Source organism: Ambystoma mexicanum, chromosome 11 (assembly GCF_040938575.1).
Source record: "Ambystoma mexicanum isolate Mex_15411 chromosome 11, UKY_AmexF1_1, whole genome shotgun sequence".
Lineage (NCBI taxonomy): Eukaryota > Metazoa > Chordata > Amphibia > Caudata > Ambystomatidae > Ambystoma > Ambystoma mexicanum.
Window position 1 is genome coordinate 954,364,865 of NC_090934.1, and position 20,435 is coordinate 954,385,299.

General features: G+C 47.0%; 1 protein-coding gene across 3 annotated transcripts in view; it reads left to right on the forward strand.

The window, feature by feature from the left end:
* Positions 1–20,435, forward strand: part of LRP5 (LDL receptor related protein 5) — a 680,976-nt gene that overhangs the window by 551,199 nt on the left and 109,342 nt on the right. For all 3 annotated transcript variants that reach the window (XM_069624105.1, XM_069624104.1, XM_069624103.1), the window contains exon 10: positions 13,970–14,196. In XM_069624105.1, coding sequence (XP_069480206.1) covers positions 13,970–14,196 — 227 coding nt within the window. The remainder of the gene's footprint in view (positions 1–13,969; positions 14,197–20,435) is intronic.

The following is a 20,435-nucleotide window of genomic DNA, read 5'->3' on the forward strand; positions in this document are numbered from 1 at the left end:
TCTAGCCAATGTATATGTGTCCTAGGGAGTGCATCAAGTGAATAAAGAATAGTTGGACCAATGCATAAGTGGTAAACATCAAGGAAGCCTTTGATATTTTAGAAACTTTTTTTTTTTGGGACATGCCACTTTTTCCATATTTTATCCCTGGTCATTGCTTCATAATAATATGGAAGTGGTCTGATTTTTACAGGAAAACCCAGATATACAAATTCTCTTGTCCTTTTCAGGTCAATTTCGTCTAGATTCCAGATGAAAGGATCTTTTTCATGGCTAGACTTACTTGGGCACATTGCCTTGTTTTTGTCAGTATTTGTCATGTGATTCTTCTTTGCCTATTTTAAAAGCACAGTAATCGTGCGTTGAAGGCCAATTGGGGTACAGTCAATATTAAGTTGTCCACATAAGACAGACAATTTTTCGGGCATGCTGTACTTCGACTTTGAGATCAGCTGTATAGAAGTTATACAATACAGGGCCCAACATACCACCTTGTTTTAGGCACCTGTTTGTAGGATGGTATTTTGTATGAGTGCCTTCTACAATTAGGCAGATAGTTATAGATGTGTACAGCTGTTGTATATGATGTAATAAAGTTGGATCAATGCCTTGTTTCCCATAATATTGCTCTAGAAATAAGGTCAGAGGCCTTTGTAAAGTCCACATAACAGCAGAAGTTGGTGCCCTTATTGTACTCGTACTCCGCTGTTAAAAATTGTTATGCGCAGATACCAGTCAGTGTTGTAGGATTTCCTAAAACCCATTTGAAAGGGACTAAGTATTTGGTTTGCTTCCAGCCAAGATGCAAGTTCACCCAATAGTATGGTTGCAAACATCTTTTGGCTTGAGTCCATCATTGCCAGTAGACAATAGTTGGAGGGAAACAATCTATCGCCACTTTTTAAAACGGGGACGAGTACAGACTTTCGCTAACTTTCTGGGATAGTAACTGTTTTTACAACATGTGCATAAATTACATTTAGCACTTTTGCCCAGAGATCAGGTCTATCTTTTAGCACAATGTTTGGAATTCATCCGGGCCAGGGACACGTGAAGACTTAATTTTTGTAATGATGCTTAGTAATTTTTCTCACTTACATCAGGAACCAAGGGCTGGGCCTTGGTTTTTCCCAGGTTCTTTCCCCTGGGTTCTATGGAGAGGCCAGTATCGGTGTCTAAGGGGTCCGTGGTGGAGTATAGACCCTGAATGTATCTGCCATATTTTTTAGGATATATGGTTAAGATCAGTTGGGAGATCAGCCTTACGAAAATCATTATAACATGACCAAAACCCATGAGCATCATGTTTTCAGCCAGCGAAATTCTTAACCAATTAGAAGTTTTCAAGGAGTGTTTGTGTAGGTTTAACCAGTTTCTGTATTTAGTCTTCAAATTAGTAATTCTAATTTGTTTCTCCAATAGATCCAAGGCAGAGCAGGTTCTTAACTGCTGCTTTACTCTTTCTAAGCAGGATTTTCCTTTCATTCATAGCAAGAGCATGGGGGGGCATCTGCTTTAATTGTTATTTTTCCTAGGCCCATGATTTTCCGTCCCTCCTGGTTTCAAATATTACAGAGACCACTTTTCCCAGGTCCCATTCAGCTATACTCAAGGCCTCATGCGTTATTTACAATCTTTATATTTTTTCCCGACTGTTATGGAGAATTTTCATTTTATTATTTAATTCCTACCACCTTAGAGACCTGCAGCTCTTTTGCTGAACTTTGGCACTTTGTACTTTTGATTCTATGTGTTTTCTGCGTTTGGTTTTGGAGTCTGACAAACTCCATAGGCATCATCATTTTACATTGTGACACACAGCACCCTCAGTAGTGTCACAGAGAAATCCTTTGGATTTCTCCTAAGATTTAAATACCCTCTCTTGGATAACTACTGTTTCCAAGAGTAGTAAAGTCAAATTGACTTTACTTACATTTTCCTCTTTATAGACCAGTACACACTCTCTTACAATAGGGTGCTGGAGGGGTTACTCAGTATCCCTTTTGTCTAATTTATTGTGTAACATTTTTATGTTAACCTTTCTACAATGAATGGCTGGTGGCAGTGGTTTACTTTTTTCTACCATTGTGTTTTTACCGCGGGATGTATTCACAGCTGCAGTATAGCATCCATGAGTGCCCTTTTTTGTCAAAATTCCCCCAGTCTTCTTTTTTTGCCATTTCTTGTTGGAAAGGTGCTTCTTAAGATTTACTCTGCACGCCAAACCAGGTTTGGTCCCTTTGTTCATTTTGTCTTTGGCGGGGTTCACTAGTGAAGCCCGCCTCTGGCTCCAGCGTGTCTGTCAGGGCAGGAAGCAAGGGAGGTTCCCGAAACTCCCTGTGCTTAGTCTCCTTGGTTACAGGAATGCACCCAAAGGTGATTGGCTGGCTTGCTGTCCTTGGAGGACAGCTACCCTGCTGTGTGAGTGACAGCTAAGCTGCGAATGAACGGGAACGACTTGCGTAAAAGGCAAGGTCTTTTGCAAGGAAGGCAGAGTCGACCACTGGATGAAGGAACTTAAGAGAAAAACTAGAAGAGAAGCTTGCTGCACCTCCTGGATTGTTGGTTTTCCCGGTGAAGCCCTGCTGCAGTGCTGTCCTATTTCGAAATCAACTAGAGAAGCCCGGAAAGGCCGAATTCTCCCTTTGGGTTGGTGGGACCAATCGAACCCAAGACTAACTCGACTGAACCACCTCTCTCTGCTGGCTGTCTTTCCATTGCTGCTGGAGGAAACGAGTGCTAGGGGACAGGGACACCAGAATCGAGTGCATTGTTTTTAAGCCAGACCCGAGCACCCGGAAGATCCTCCGGATTTCCTCAAAGCAGGGCTGACTAAGCCTGAAACACCTCAACAGAGTGCTGGACCCCAGAAGCAAGGAAAGTCCACAAGGTGTCCAAGAACTGCAGTGGTGCTATTTGCGTGTAGCTGAAACCGCAAAGTGCAGCTGATCTGAACTGTGCCCATTGCTGCTGCCGACCTTCGAATCCTAATGCAGGAGTCCCCAGACGTCCTCCCTCTAATCCCACGACAGGCCCAGGAACAACAGGATCTGTAGGAACTACAACAGGAACAGAAGCCAGCTGGATCCATTTCTTCAGACCTAAGGTACTGTGAACTAAGGGGTACTTGCCTCTTGTTTGTGTAGCTTGCTTTCTCTCAGTTGAGACTTGCAGTTGCTGCCTTTTGCAGATTTGCTTGCAGCTTTGCCCATCACAAGCCTCCCAGCATGTGGTCCAACAGTGATTTACAACAAAATGTCTATAACATTGTGCAAGACTTTTTACCTACCTTCAAGAAGTGCCTCGGCTCCCCTAGACTTTGCTCAATTGACATGGGCTGACCTGGCTCCCTGAAGACTCTTATAAACTCGTATTGATCTGCCCCTCCGAAAAGTCATACATACTTTACTTGTATAGCTGGGAAAGGGTTAACCTACTTTGTATTGGGGAGTTCAAAAGTGCTTACCTGTTTGAGAAACTTGTTAACCATGGTTTCCTTCCCTAACCTTTCCTTTTTGCCACAACTTCAGTATTACCATTTAAGTGTGAAAAGTCATATATTAATGCCCACAGTGTCCTAGCTATTGAAGTCACCTCAGGGTGTAGGAAATCTGTGTGCCATCCCAAAAGGGGATCTACTTACTTTATTGCACTGAAGGAGTGTATTTTGAAGTGTATTTTTGTTGCCTATTGCTCCATTCTAAAGAAGGTTTATTATAAAACCAACTGTTAAATTAATAAATTATTTAATCAAAAAACTTGAATATAAGTGTTATTTGAATACTTGATTACTTGTCACTCCTCTTGAGATGAGCCTGGCTGCTCAGTCACACTAACAACTTGTGTAGTACAGGACTATACCAAAGGTTGGGTTACCTATTGCCAAGAGGACAAGGCTGGTGTAGTCTGCCACAGGGTTACTACATACAATCTTGCTTAACACCGACCATTGGAGATGAGTGCCCTGTATATTAGAGGTAATATGTAACTTTCTGGATACGTTCAAAAAGTTGCCTATAATGCGAGATGTCGGTATACCAGATCAGCCTTGCATGATCACACAAGGCATTGTGAAGAATTTCTATGGGGCTAGATCCAAGTCTGGTGTTTGGGTCGGCAAGTTCAAAATCAATACCATTTGACCATGTATAAGTCTCAGAAGATGAATCATTAACACAACAATCAAAAAATGACAAATCATAATAGGCAAAGTTTTTCCGCATACAGTTGGGGGAAGTCCCATTTGTTCTGGAGAGATGAAGATTTGTTCTATTAAAATCACCAGAAACAATGATTTGACCAAAAGAAACGTTCTCGAGCCAAGAACCGATGATGTTGTCCATGGTCCTGTGAATCTGTGTTGTGTAACTACCCCCAGGGGGATTGTATATGTTAATAAGTAGGATCCTAGCCAGATTTTCTTTCGGTAGCTCCAGGATACCCACCAGTACATTGGGGGAGTGGTTAGATTTGGTAAACTGAGACAAAGTATGTTCAGACTTTAATCCAATCGCCAATCCACCGCTGGCCAGCCCTTGCTTGGAGGGTACAGCATTACTTGTAATTGTCTGAAAGCCACTGATGGCGATATTCCTTGTACACCAAGTTTCTTGTAAGAAAAGAACATCACAGGATTCCAGAGACTCGTGTCCCTTAGGATAGGCCAGGAAAGAGCGATAACCTTGTGTATTGCAGCACATCCATTTTTGTTTAATTGAAATTGGGCACAGTCTATTTTCAACATTTGTCGGTTGTTCAGGCTTCCAGTAATCTACTTCAGTAGAGATGGTCCTAGCGATGTCAGTTTGTACTTGGACTGCTCGCAGTGCCTCTCTCTCTGAAGGGGGAAGAGGCATTTTCCCCAAGAGCTTTTGAGTTCTGTCGATGGGACACCCACTCCTTTTTGTTTTTACTTTCCTGCTTATTATCAATGATAATCCCAATTTAGTGAAAACGTTATCATGTGTCTTTTGTAGTGCCACAGTCAGGGGAGATGCAAATTCCACCAAAGCCCAATTTGTGTGGCTTCCAAACCACAGCAGCTACATTTTTACAATATCTGCTGATGTGATTAGTTGAAATATGGCAACTGCTTAAAGATTGCCAAGAGGCACAATCTATTTAAAAAGGTGCTTTGGTCTGTAGGATTTGTCTCTTCAAGGATGATCCATTTACCTAGATCTTTCGGAGCATTTGCAGAGATTATTGGTTCCTCTAATGTTTTACGATTTGGACCAACATCCCCACTTTGCCTCAAATCAGAAAAAGTTATATTTTCAATACTGTCAATGTAATTTTCTTCTGTAGGCATCTTTGTGTTTGGCAGACCTATCAGAACACAAGCATGTGTTTGTCAATTTGCCCTTTTCTCTCTCAGGGCTAGGTTTTAAGGTTTTAACCCAGCCATTTTGTACGTTTATGAATGGGCCGTGCAACTTTGCTTGCCGAACTGTTCCATCAGGAAGTTTAATTGTAATCAGTAATGATTTTTCACTAATAGACTAGGTTTGTATCCTCGGCCCGATGATGGTATGATAGGTATACCTTCCAACCCTTTAACAGGGGGCAGTACGTTGTTAAATTGCACTTTTCTAGTTTAACAGAGGACATGGCGAGTTTCAGCTTAGTAGGAGGTGGCTTGTGAATCTCCTCGTATTCCAAGTCATTGTATGGAGCCTCAATCCAGTGGACAAATGAACATGGTACTGCCATATGTGTATCTCTGGTGGGGATTTCCATAGCAAAGGATGAACATGTTGTACTTATTCTTTGCTTCCTATTTGTGTCCATTTTCTCAGCATTGGTCAGTTTTATATCTCTTGCCAGACTGGATAGTTTTTCCCTTGCTTTTGTTAAAGTTGATTCAACCTCTTGCTGTTTTTTTTAAGCTATAGTCACCCAAAAAGATATTAATGCATAGAGTTTCGATTTTCCCAGTTTATTTCTGTATCATTTAGATTTGAGATCACTTTCACGGTTTGTTTCAAAAGCATCAGATATATCTGAGGATGATACAAGAGAAGCCAGGTCTGGTGTGTTTGATAGATTGATGTCAATAATGTCATCCTCACTGAACTGGTTCAGTAGATCCTTTTCCCCTCCAAGACATGCCCTCTTCAAGTTTACAACCATTTTTAATAGAGAATTATTATCTATTGTATGGGATAGAGATTGGTCTGTCGATGGCAGCTGACAATATGGAGGATATATTTCTCTTTGAGTTTGATTTTTGGTTAATAAAAAAAACTGTAATTTCTGGTTGTTAGTGGTTCTGTGGTGCCACGACCTCAGTTTTTGTTTTTTCCTTTATTCTTTGCTTGCCCATTTGTAGGTTTTTGGTTTGGGCACTGCGCAGGGTCAATTTCTGATTAAGAAGGCATTTTTGTTTTGACCCGATTTTTAGGGCCAGAATCAAGAAATTAACTTTTCTCAAATTTGCAGTGGGTCGAGGCCACGAATCACACCCAAGACAAGTCACACGATTTTACTTAGGCAAGTACTCAGCATGCAGTTCAAAGGCCACCCGGGCCCGCAATCACTGCCTGCTGATGATTTTCACTGTGCGGAATAAAGCACTGAACGGTTCAAAGGCCTTGGCCGCAGTCACCGCTTGTTTGGCGATTTATAATGCGCACCCATGGAGACCTTAAATATTACAGTCCTATGCTAAGGAGCCAATCACTAAAATGTAGCAGGCAACCTTTTCAAAAGCAAATGTGGCGTCCCACGGGCTCTCTGGCGGGTGCCGCTTTAGTTGTTAATAAGTCACAAAGCTTAAGTAAAGCCCTGCGTTTCTACAAGACTTTGGATTAGGCAAAAGTTCTCATGGGGCAGAGTGCAACAGACAATACGAGAGGAGCCCTGAAGTGGCTTACCTTGGATTGAACAGGGGAAAATACTTGTAGTAAATTTGGCGATCGTTGTATCAAGGGCAAAGGAGGGACAGAAAGGGGAGGGGGGATGCCCCAACAAGCCACAGCAAACCACATATAACAGCACTCACTGCAACACTGCGGAGCGCTATCGCGCTGTGATGATGTATTTTAGTTCTTCAAACTTAATTTTGATCCTCCTCCAGTAGTAGCCAGGAAAGAAAAACTTGTACAAAGAATTAGTCGGCAACCACGGACAACCACACTCACCACAACACTCCCTGGCCATATAACACTGAGAAAAATGACTACTAACAGGTAATCTTATCGCACAAAACTAATAATATATACATTTCTAAGGCTTTTGGAATCTGCTTAGATCACATGCTATGCATAGGCCGACATCTAGTGGAAACTGCAGAGTATTACAGTTTTCAAAACTCAAAGGGACGTTGACATGGTGTGCCAGTAATACTATTCCTAGTGTGACGTCTACTGTACCCATGGTGCTTCATAATGGTCAGACACATATTGCAGAGTTCCTTCTTGGCTATCGCCATTGCTTAGAAAAGTTTAACTTTGTATTTCTTTCTGTCCTTTTGATACCCGTATACCGCAAGCTTTTCGGTGACGGCATCAATGACAAATTGCCATAGTCGTTGACAGTACAACTAGTCTCGACACTGCCTCTGATGGCCTCAACGGGCATAGGCCCTCGCAGTAGGGAGAGTGGGGGGAGGTTCATTCTTTAGTCTCGTTAAGAGAATGCATATTCCCCTCTCCGCCCACTTACATCGCCAGGCTGCCATCCCCATACATAATGGGGAATACACCCTTTAAGTCTTGCTCTTCTTGTAATAGAAAATTCCCTGTAAAGACTTGCACCGGGTGTGCAATCTGTCTGCCCAGGAATCGCGCCAAAGGACTGTGTAAGTCGTGCAAACTGTTCAGGCCCTCAACACTTAAGAACCGCAAAACCAACCGCTGGGCCCACCACGTCATTGCAGGCCGAGGCCGCTATGGACGTCGAGGGGGCCTCTAGTGATGGCAGCATCGACTTCTACAGTGATGCCGAGGGCGATCGGGATCCGTCGGATACCCGCGTGCAAGCCCACGAACCCAACAGGCAGGCCGGCGGTTCAGCTACGGGGACGACGCCCAGTGACACTAGCACGACCAAGTCGCACCACACAAAGCACACCTCCCACGGCCGAAAGTCGACCACGACGCTGACCAGAAAGCCACAAATGGCGTCAAGGGGGAGGTCTGAGATTTTTCTGTCCTCGGGGGCCATCGCGGTCGCGATCACCACACGACAGGCCCTTGAAACAGACAAGCAAGTCTGTTTCTGACAGTGTCTAAAGCCGCAAAATCCTCACATACTGATGACCGGGTGTCGAAAGACGCATTGACGGCCCCATACATGCCAACCACCAACCGTAGAAAGACGTTGAAGGCCTTCTCAAAGACTACAACAAGCTCGAAGATGAGCGAGCTGATAAAAAACACGTCCCAGATATACTGTTCTAAAATCGTAAGTCTTCGAGGACCCAGGGAGAGGGCACTATTTTGGGGGCTATGCGCCATAAAAGAACCCCTGCACCAGAGCCAACACACCTCGCCCCCCGCCTCTGTTCCCCCTGTAATTCCAGGTTCATTACAATGGACAGCAGAACAAATTGACAAGGCTATGAGGCGAATGTCCTTTCTCGCTAATTTCTTTGACCACGCCGAGGGCCTGCAAAACCTTCAGGGTGCTTCAAGCTTAAAACCCAGGCAACCCTCCTTAGCATGCCCATCAAACCCAATGTTTTGTTTGGCAAAGCGGTGGAAGACGCTCTAAAGAGCCCAAAAGAGGAATATTACACCTTCAAATCATTACGGCAGCTCACCAACAAACCTTCCGGGCAAAGAGGGGGGGGCTCTAATTTTCACAGTTTCAGAGGGCAAAACTCACAACGAGCTTCAAGATATAATCAAGGTGGTCAAAGCTGATCCTGGAGTTCGTCACAGGGACAGTCCTCTCAACAGGGGTTTTCAAAGAGGCCAAAGAAGGTCTCGAAGCAGGAGCCGAACCTCCTCTTCCAGAGGCGGATCTAACCCCCCCCCCCCCCCCCGCCTCCCCCTAAGCAATGATCACCGCTACAGGTTCCCTCCATGCCACTCCAGTAGGAGGCTGCATTTCATACTTTACCCACGCATGGTAGGGAATCGCCTCAGACAAGTGTGTACTTTCCACAGTGGAGGGCGGTTATTGCATAGAACTGATAGAACAACCAACCAACCACCCACCCACCAAGACAAAGGAACGCTTCCCAGGAAGAACCACGTATCCTGTTGGAAGAGGTGAAGGCGCTCCTCTTAAAGGACTGCCGTCCCGGCAAACCAGGTAAACAAGGGTATTTATACAATGTACTTCCTTCTGCCAAAAAAAACCTTACGATGCGCCCTGTCTTAGACCGGCGCCCTGCAAACACCTATGTCAAGCCACAAAAATTCCACATGACCACGCTACAAAAAGTAATCCCACTGCTGAAGCAGGGAGACTACATGGCCACCTTGGATATGAAAGATGCATACTTTCATATTTCAATGTTCCCAGCGCACAGAAGATGCGTGCGCTTCAAAATAGCAAACCAGCACTACCAATTCAAGGCGCTACCCTTGGGCATAGCCTCAGCTCCAAGGGTATTCACCAAGGTACTGTTGGTAGTGGCAGCACATCTGCCCAGGGAGTCAATCCCAGTGTACCTTTACCTGGACGACTGGCTGATCACAGGTGAGAACCCCCAAATTTGCAAGCAGAATATCCAAAGAACAATCAACCTACTTTTTCAATTGGGTTTCTTAATCAACGAGAAGAAATCAAGCTTCGTATCAAACAAGACCAAACCGTTCCTATGAGCTATGATAAAAACTGAAGGGTCAAGTCTTTACATCGAACAAGAGTACAAAACACACTGCTGCAAATACCTCAGTATCTAGCCGGTCGTCGGATAACCGTATGCAAAGCAATTCGCTTGCTCGGGATGATGGCATCATGAATTTACCTGTTCACACATGCACGATTGCGCATGCGCCCAATGCAGGAGTAGTTGGCGAAACAGTGGTCTCGGGCAAGTGGTCAGTGGGACGATCTAGCTGTCGTTTCGCCAACTCTAGTACAAGCTCTGCACTGGTGGACAAAGGAGAACCTGTTAAAGGGGTAACCCTTTCACAACCCTTCAGTTCAAGCAGTTGTCACAACAGACGCATCACTCACCGGATGGGGGAGCCCATTGCTTTCATCAGAGCGTATGGTCTGTGGACTGGGAGCGCAGCCCAGAATCTCATAAACCTTCTTGAACTTCTAGCAGTGCTCAAGGCTCTACAAGCCTTTCAAGCACACCTGTCACATCAGACAGTACAAATACATAGACAGCACCAATGCCATGTAGGGGGCACACACTCTGCAAGTCTGTCCATGTCAGCACAAATAATCTGGAAGTGGGCACCCAAGCGGGGCATGTTCTTAACATCGCAACATGTTCCAGGGGAACTCGATTCTATAGCAGACTTATTAAGCAGAGATCCTCTACCAGAAGAGCAGGAGTGACAAGTCGACAAAGAAATTGTATTTCTTTGTTATCCACAGAGACAAGTTGGTATTAATGCACCCTAGGTTTTCATCTAAGTTCATTTCAAAGTTCCATGTCAATCAGGCCATCAAACTACTAGCTTTCTTCTAAATTCCATCAAGCTCGGTGGAGAAAAGTCCCCTAGATGTAAGGAGGGCGGTCCTGTACTATGTAAACAAGACCAGACCGCTAAGGAAAACAGACCAACTGTTTGAATCCATAGCTCCAGGCAGGGAAGGAGACCACGTTTCCAAAAACACCATCTTTAGATGGACAGTCTGATGCATACAACTCTGCTACTCTGTCAAATAAAAGACTGCCTTTCGCACCAAGAGCTCACTCCACCAGGGGTACAGGAGCTACCGTGGCCTTTATCGCAAATGCTGGACGCCATTTGCAAAGCAACTACATGGAGCTCTATCCACACTTTTACTCAGCACTACTGTATTGACGCTCACTCTAAAGCAGATTCCCAGGTAGGACAAGCGGTGCTAAAACATCTATTTGCTGCTGTACCTTCTCACAACCCACCACCTTCTCCAAACACTGCTCGCTTATATATGCATAGAATGTAATGTAAGCAGAATCCACAAGCCGCAGAAGGGATACATTACTTACCGTAATTGTATTTCTGATGCTTGTATCTGCTTAGATTCACATGCACCCACCGTTCCTCCCCTTGGAGAGAAGGTACATACATGTTTTCTGGGCTTTATCCAATACATAATCTGCTTTACTACACCTGTACTCACACTACACTTCATGCAACCTCATGTCAGAAACAAAACAATGTGACGCGTGAAGCACCATGGGTACAGAAGATATCACACTAGGGATAATATTACTGGCACGCCCTGTAGATGTCCCTTTTCGAGTTTCGAAAACTGTAATAATCTGAAGCTTCCACTAGATGTAGGCCTATGCATAGCATATGAATCTAAGCAGATGCAAGCATCAGAAATAAGATTACGGTGAGTAATGTATCCCATATAAAATGACAGGAGTATGGCAAAATACATATAAATCCCCCTGTAAAGGAGTATTAGTATAATCACTACTGGTCCACAGATACAGTACTAGCTTCAGAAGTCCATCCCGAAGATGTATGTATGGAGCCTTGTGCCCAAAAGCACACCAAAGTTCCATACAGTTTTGTGAGGCTGGAAAAATTAAGGTAGGGTATCTGGGGTCCAAATAACAGTTCCAAGTGATGGAGGACAAGTTGCTCTAAATAGCAAGTGTCCCCAACGTTTGGAGTGCTTACACGAAAAAGCAATGACAAAGCCAAACTATTATAAAAGTTATCAAAACTTTTAAGAGGGAATTCTTCTTAGGACTTGGCAGGTCTTCTGAAGAGGGTCCAATATCCCTTTTCCAGCTGTCGGCTTCAGCCCTTGATGCCCAGGGGTTTCAGGTTCGAGCACTATTCCGGTCAGGATAGAACTGGACGCAGGTAAGCAGTTTTGGATGATGACCACGGATGTACAGCGACGCAAGAGGATTCACTTGCAGCGCTCAGACTTTGCCTCCCATCTCTGGTCCCCTTGATGCTAAGACCACAATCTCACAGGCGTGAGTCTTCTAGCACAAGCTGAGGCTCCCCCAAGTTCCAGGCCTCAACTCGGAACCATGACGTCTGCAGTACGATAGCCCAAACTCTGGGCTGGTCAGCCCCTGCAACCCCAGCTTCTGACCGACTGGGCGCACTTTGTCCCCTCCCTCAGCCCCCCCTGCACTTATCCCCCCTCTCCTGCACCTGTCTGCACACTTGCACTATCTGAATGCACCATGCCTTGAAGATTGTCCGTTATTCCCTTGTCTCCCCCTCCATGCATGATGGTGCCTCAATGCACTTGGAAAAACTTCAGAATCGTCGTCAGACCTATTTGCTGTTCTCAACACCGTTAATTGTATTATATGCACTTGTTCCATGCACCCACTCTGCCTGTGCAGACTTATATCGTTAAGAAATTCAAGAGCTCTGAATGACTGTTGTTTTTGCCCTTGTCCCCTCCCTTGATGAGCGCTTTGAAACACTTGCTTTGTGTGTAGGGGATTTACAAATAAACAATACCATACCTCCAGGGGCACTTCCGAAGGCTTTTCTTCGTAGGACTCCGGATTGACATTGCGAATGGATGTTCCCTTCACTCCATGGGTCGCAGCTTCTTCACAGGAGTGCTGGAGCTCACCTACAAGACAGGGCTCTTCCAGGGCAGCCGCAGAAGTTGGTCGCCTGGCCTTCTCCCAACAGGTCTCCTTGTTGGTCTTGTAGCTGGATAGGATACTTGGCTCCTTTTGGTTTCTTCAAGGGTCTATTGGGAATGGGTGTAGGGGCCCTCTTCTTATCCAAAAAGCCAAACCTCCCACTAACCTATGACCGATCACACATACACACACTCTCCCAACCCACTTCCTGGCAGCAAACACACATGTCCCTGCAGTAGCCCACCAAAAGCTTCTGCTTTGCGGGGCACTGGAAGTCCATATAAGGATGTTCCCGGCCTCACAGGGCAGAAAGAAGGGTTAAAGACCAGATGGACAAGGGACACACGAAATACCACGTGGCACAGCCATGTTTGGACACTAGCCACAGTTGGCAGCCAAACGCAGTAAGGCTAAAGTAAATTACACCAAAAAATAGGTAGCTGCTGCCACCTGTTTGCCCCTTTTGCACCCCTATAGTAACCAACAATTCTCTGAGTGTTAGTCTAGGGCAAAATGAAAAGTTACCCCTTTATACTCCATTGTAAGATGATGCAAAGTTACGACAAGTGAGAACCAGTTACCAAAAGTGGCAACAAAGTAACAAGACCAAGGGAAAAAAATGTTTCCCCATTACGGACAGCCTGAAGGACATGTCATTTTCCCTATGACAAATGAGCAAAAGCCAGTGTCGTTTGGGAATGCATAGAAATGGAAGGAAAGGTGCTGTAAAGAGAAATCCTTCCTAACATCCACCCTTTTTATAATTCCTCTGCAACTCTTCTTTTCCATAGTTCTCCCCCAAAGGCCTCTTGTCCCCCATGTGTTCAGTGTGCCATCGCCTTTAACTGCAATCTGCCACTTAGTAGTAGTCTGACTCTCGAGATTCTCAATAGCCCTCAGTTAATTTATACATGGCCACAAGCCGTATGGAATTTTATCCAGGTGGCAATCTGGAGCATCCGACCACCTGTTCCGGAAAGAGCAGAAAACCAGGCTATTTCAGTCACACCTTGGCATAATGCAATTTACCTAATTCTTCCTGTAACTAACTTGTTTTCTTTTTTTGCTTTTTTGTACCTTCCCCCTCGCCCCCACTTGCACTTCCCACTCCTCCCCTTCACCACCCTTTCTCCTTTCATAGCACTTGCACATTCTGATCATCACTCTTGCCTGTTAATGTTACCCTAATCCTACTGTATGGCGCGCCACTGCTTCTGAGCTAAGTTTACCCTATGGAAATGTAATGATGATTATTAATGCTGTTTTTTGCAGACTATAAGCCGGGCCTTTATGAATGGGAGCTCAGTGGAACACGTCATTGAGTTTGGGTTGGACTACCCTGAGGGAATGGCTGTGGACTGGATGGGCAAGAACCTTTACTGGGCCGACACTGGAACCAATAGGATTGAGGTTGCTCACCTGGATGGTCAGCACAGGCAGGTTCTTGTGTGGAAGGATTTGGATAGCCCCAGGTCTCTAGCGTTGGATCCAGCTAAAGGGTAAGAATGTGTTTTTTTAAATGCCGTAGTGTATCCAATATTTTAATGCTTGTTTTTGGCATAGGACATTGAAGTAAGGTGCAAGTCACCTACCCTGTTCTTTCATATGATATTGCATGTGTTTGCATTTCAGGATCTCGGCCGTAGCTTTTGGTGGTTTCAAGTGTCTGTATCTTTATCAATTGGTTAGGGTTTTGTTGGTGTGGCATGACTGTATTGTATTTGCTGATAATATTGTATGTCCTCTTAAATGTTTTCAAAACCAGCCATAAAAAGAAGCCTACTGTGCCGCTCCTTGACTTGTGTTAATGCAGTAAAGGCAGTTAATGAGTAGAACATCGAAGTATGCTGGTTCTCACTGGAATTGGAATATGACATTGGCAAAGATTTGCATATACACCTTTATCACTGTTGGCTTGAGATAAAAACTCTGATAAGAGGCATTGGGAAATTAGAAAGTTCATGATGAATGTTTCTTTTCTGACACACACTAGAGTGGAGAGGTTTTCCTCCTTTGTCTTACTCCTTGAAATGGGAACCTGATGTGAGGTTCTGAGAGGCCGACCTAGTTTGTGTAAGAGCTTTGCACAATTTGACGTAACCAAACTCTTTGTTAGGCAAGATTGTATGTAGTAACCCTTTGGGAGACTACATGTCCTCTTGGCAATAGGGAACTCAACCTTTGGTATAGGCCTGTACTACACAAGTTGGTAGAGTGACTGAGCTGATCTCAAGAGGGGTTAATGTGAGCTGTAGAGGTGCAAAATAGAGATTCACTGTGACAGGTAACACGTTATTTGAATACCATGTCACTGTGAATCTCTAAGCTATGCGAGAAAACTGAGAAGCCGCGGACAGAGGAGGAGTCAGTCAACAGCTACTACTACCACCACAGCAGCTACGGTCGCTAATCCTGCGAGGGTGGCTCCCACAGAGCAGAACGTGTCCCTGCCCCCATGGCACAACACCACCACAGAACCTTTGGCATGGTCTGCAGGTACTCCAGAAGGGGTGAAGATACCAGCTCAGGTCCCAGTTCAGAAAGGGGTTGGGCGAGGAGACCCCAAAACAGCCCTCCCAGATTGTCTCCCAAGCCATGAAGGTCTCGTCCATGGACGACAAAGATCAGGAGTCCATGCTTGCGGTCCACGAAGACGATGAGGAGGATGACAGCGGCGACCGAACAGGGCCTAGTTTCCCTGTGTTGCCTTCTCCATGAGGGGCATTTCCTTGCATATTCTGTCGACTTTCCACACCTTGGTGTCTGAGATCCAGTTAAGAATGCCTGCGGCACCGGTACCTGTGGTCCACCAGGTCTCTGGTCTGCATGCGCCGATGAAGAGGAAGCTTTATCTGATGCCCCATATCAACCTCCTCCAATGTGTCGGGACCCAACTCCCCCAGCAGAGACAGACACGAGTACGGGAATGGATACGGCTACGACGACGGACGACTAAGACATTGTCGCAGCGGACGGTGAGTCGCCACATTTGGATGCCCCGCATAGGGTTTCCCCACTGGATGAGGTGTGTGTTCCACTCCATGATCGCTTGGGGCCCCTGAGCTATTCCAGCTGGTTCCAGAGGAAACCAAGAAGGAGGGCTTCTTGTATTAAAGGCGAGAGGCCAAAAGGAAGACTATCATGGCAGTGCCTTTTTTGAATATTTGCAAAGGGGGCTTAGCCATCATGAAGAGGCCTTGCACAGCTGCAGCCAAGCGGGATAGGCTGGAAAAGAAGTATAGGGTGCCGGGCTCCGAACACCAATGCCTGAGGTTGCAACCATCACCGGACTCTGTGTCGGCAGCCGCGAGGAGAAGTCGGCTAACCACTAGTCTTCGGTCCCTCTGGACAGTGAGGGTATAAGGATGGACACCATGGGGAAGAAGGTAATTTACACCGCGGCGTCCATAATCAAGGCGGCCAACGTACTGGCGATCCTAGCCAGGTACCACATGGAGTTGTGGTACAAACTAGGACCGATCCTGGAATTCCTCCCCTACGATAAGACGATGAAGGCCCTCGCCCTCTTCCAGGAAGGAGAAGTGGCATCGGACCACGCCATCATGGTGGCGGTGGACGTCGCCGATATAGGGCTTTGGCAGATGGGGAACGGTGTCTACCTTTGTCGGCAGGGATGGATGAAAGCCACTAACCTCCGTGAGGAGGTCCAAGCTTAGGTGCTGGACATGTAATTGTTTATTTGTAAAGCGCCTATACACAAGTGAAGTGCTTCAAAGCCCTTCAAGGCGGGAACGGAACAAGGGGATATTGTTGTCTGCTTTAGATTATTCAGAATCTTCAAGGCATTACAGCAATAACTAGCATGGGCGGGGGGCATTCAAGACAAACGTAGGTCGACAATGCACCTATGCATGCAGGCAAGCCAGCTAGGGAGAGGAGATGGAGGACAAGACAGACAGACATGCTGAGCCTAGTACATACAAGGTTGTGCAAGTGCGCAGACAGAAGTGCGAGGGAGAAGGCGGGACAAGTACGCCCAGTCCTGCAGGGGCCGGGTTTAAGTGCAGAGTGGGTGCCGCTCTCATGGAAGGTAATTCCAAGAGCAGTAGTGCAAGGCAGAGTGCAGAGGCCTGGAGGCAAGTGCAGGACTGGCGAAGGCACCTGGGACCTGTAGGGCTCTGGAGGGGCCCGAGGTGACAAGTCAGCTGGCTGAGCAGGTTGGGGATGAGAACGAAGGAGGGAGGCCGGAGATGCAAGGAAGGTGGTTAGCAAGGGAGAGAGGAGGAGGAAGAAAAGAGGAATGTCTTGAGTGTCCGGAACTGAAGGTCTGGCTTACCTGCCCTTCGATGGGGAAAATCTGTTTGGGAAGGCCGTCAACGAGTCCCTCCAGGCCATCAAAACGGATACAGAGACTGCCCACTCCCACAGCACTTTCCAACAGCACCGTTCGTCTTTTTACCCCTCCAGGGAAAATCGACCAGGTCATCTAAAAGGTTCTCTACAGAGAGCCTTCCCGATCCTCAACGCAAGAAGCCTTCAGAGGCTGCTCCCAGGCATACTGTAGCGCAGGACAGCGTCACCTGCATGGCAGGACACCGATGCTCAAGCAAGCCTGAACCGGCCAGGACGTTGGGCTCCCTCTCATACACCCTGGTGGGAGGCCAGCTGACAAGGTTTGTCAGCGAGTGGAGAAAGATCACCACTGACAGATGGGTGCTGGATGCTCTCGCCCAGGGGCACACATTGGCGTTCCAGTTCAGGTGTCCTACCATTCCGCTGGTTTCACAGCAGGAGTAGCACATCCCTCAGCTTCTGGAAGAGGTACCAGCCATGCTACAAAAAGGAAGAACTACTTCCCCCAACAGCTCCGAGGCTCTGGAGTTCATTCCAGACACTTTTTAGTCAGAAAGGCATGTGACTGGAGGCCCATCCTGGACCTGCGACGTCTGAACAAATACTTTAAGTCCCAAAAATGTTGGATGGTCACTTTGCAGCACGTACTCGGCCAACTGGAAAAATTGAGGCTTCTTGACATCGTTGGACCTGGAGGACACATTTCCCCATTCACAAGAAACATCGGAAATGTCTACGTTTCGTGGTGCAGGGCCTACCATTCGGCTTGAAGCCGGCCCCAGGAGTATTCACGAAGAGCCTGGCACCAGTGGCGGCCCATCTATATCTACAGGGCATACATGTATACCTGTACCTGGAAGACTGGGGCAACGCACACACAAAGGAGTCTGTCTGGCTATTGAGGGATCTGGGATTCTCCGTCAACTATATGAATGCGCTGGCCTAGGCGCTAGGCTCAAGTGTCCCTCGAAAGAGAGGTTAGCAGCCATTCAAGGAAAGGTGCAATGGCTATCGTCAGCAAAGATGGCCACAGTGCGAGCCATCAAGTCGCTACTGGGCATGTCGTCCTGCATCTACCTCTGCAGATTGCTGATGCGACCTGTACAAGAATTCCTTGCTGCCCGCTGGATGCAGGTGACCGAAGGTTTCAGGGACAAGATCCCTCGCAACGAGGAGTTACGATGAGCAATAGAGTGGTGGGTGTCCGCTCCCACATTGCACTGCCATGGGATTTCAAACACCACACCCCCATACCAGGAGACGGTCACCATAGATGCTCCCCTGGAAGGTTGGTGAGTGCACACCAGACGTCTGCACGTCAAAGGCCTGTGGGTGCCAGAGGAGAAGGTTCTCTAAATCAACATCCTGGAGCTACAGGCAGTGTTCTGGGCCCTCAAGTCGTTCCTACCGTCTCTGAAAGGCAAGATGGTGAGGGTCTTCACGGACAACACCACCACCCTGTTATACATCAGGAAGCAAGGGGGCACTCTATCCCCAACGCTCTTCAAGGAGGCCCAGGACTTGTGGCACAGCGCTGTCAGACAGGGGTTGTTCCTTGTCCCTGTACCTAGCAGGAGTCAAGAACACCACTGCAGACTCCCTCAGCAAGGAACTCCGCTCCTGCCATGAGTGGAGCTTCGTCCGGATCGCTGAATGGGGCAGATCCCAGAGCTTTATTCTTTCGACGGCGGCAAACTCCAAATGCCAGAAGTTCTCCAGCAGGTTCCACCAGCCAAGGAGCTTGGGGGACGTGTTCTCCTTCCATGGGAAGGACTGTTTCTATACACGTTCCCCTTCCTCCCCTGTTCCCTCTCCTGCTACAAGTCATCAACACACTCACAGTACCAATGCAAGGTGATGTTCATCGCTGCGCCGTGGACGAGGCAGATTTGGTACCCAGACCTTCTAAGCCTGTCAGCGGCGTCTCCAGTGAAGTTGCTGGTGGTTCCAAATCTACTCACCAGAGTGGGAAGTGCAATCCTTCATCACGACCCAGGATGGCTGAACCTGAAGGCTTGGCTCCTGCAGCCTTAGAGATTGGAGGTTATGAGTAGCCAGCGGACTGCAGAGCGGTCATCTCCAAGGCCAGGGCGTCGTTGACCTTAAAGTGCTACGGCCATAAGTGGAGGAGTTTTACTACGTGGTGCCGGTCTCAGATTACCCCTCTGAGGGTGATGGCTCCACAGATCCTTCCATACTTGCTATCCTTGGCAAAGGCCGGTCTGGCGCACGCCTCTATCAAGGTGTATCTGCCAGCTTTCTACCGCTACACCAGATGCCCAGGAAGATCCTTGCTCTGGTCCCACAGACTCGTCAAGGAGTTTCTCAAAGGACTTTTCTGATCTTTCCCGCTGGTGAAGGCTCCTGGCCCGGCATAGGAGCTCAACGTGGTTCTGACGAGGCTCCTTGGGGTTACCTTCGAGCCTCTGCATCAGGCCCCACTTCCTGTAGGCAACCATACCCGACTTTCCACAAATCAAGGGTGGTACTGCATACTCACCCCTCTTTCATGTCGAAGGTTCCGTCAGAATTCCATCTCAACGAGCCTATGGTGTTACCGGTTTTCTTCTCGAACATTCGTCGCTGGCTCAAAGGGCACATTGCACTTTCTGGATGTTGCTTGTCCCTTGAAGTTCTATGTGACAAGCACGAAGAGTTTTCGGAAGCCTTCACAACTGTTTGAACTTTGGTCCTGTGAACCATGGGACGGCCTTGTCCAAGGTTTCCATTTCAAGGTGGCTCTTTGGCTGCATCACACACTGTCATCAGTTGGCGAACCAACCGCTGCCCAGCCGTCTGAGCCGATGCCACCAGAGCAATCACTGCAACAACGGCGGTCCTGTCTGGTGTGCCCCTACTGGACATCTGCAGGGCTGCTACGTGGAGGGCCACGTAAACCTTCATGGAATTCTACTGTATCGACAGGGATTCCAGGGAGGAGTCCAGAGGCGGCCAAGCAGTGCTGTGCAACCTGTTCGCTTGAGGTGAGTCTGTTCCAGAGGTAAAGTTAATTCTGTTGAACCTTGCCACCTCCCGTGGTTTTGTGATATTGTACTGCTATGTATTCATTATTCATTATTCATGAGCATGTGAATCCATGCCAGCCGCCATGCTGGAGAAGGTTTAAGTTACTTATCTGTAACTATTGTTCTCCAGCATGGGTCTGGCATGGATTCACATGCAAACCCTCCCTCCGGCCCCACTGCGACTCTTCTTGGTCATAATGTCACTTTACTTTCTTACCAAATCTGAAGATGGCTGCCAGAGGAGGGGCTTGGGGATAGGACTGTCATTGGATAGGGGCAATATGATCCAGAGGACAGGGATTGGTTTAGAGGAGAACACAGTTTTAAAGTTAAACTGTTTTTTCTTTTACCCAAGATTCCCAGCCTGACGGGGAATATTCATGAGCATGTGAATCCAT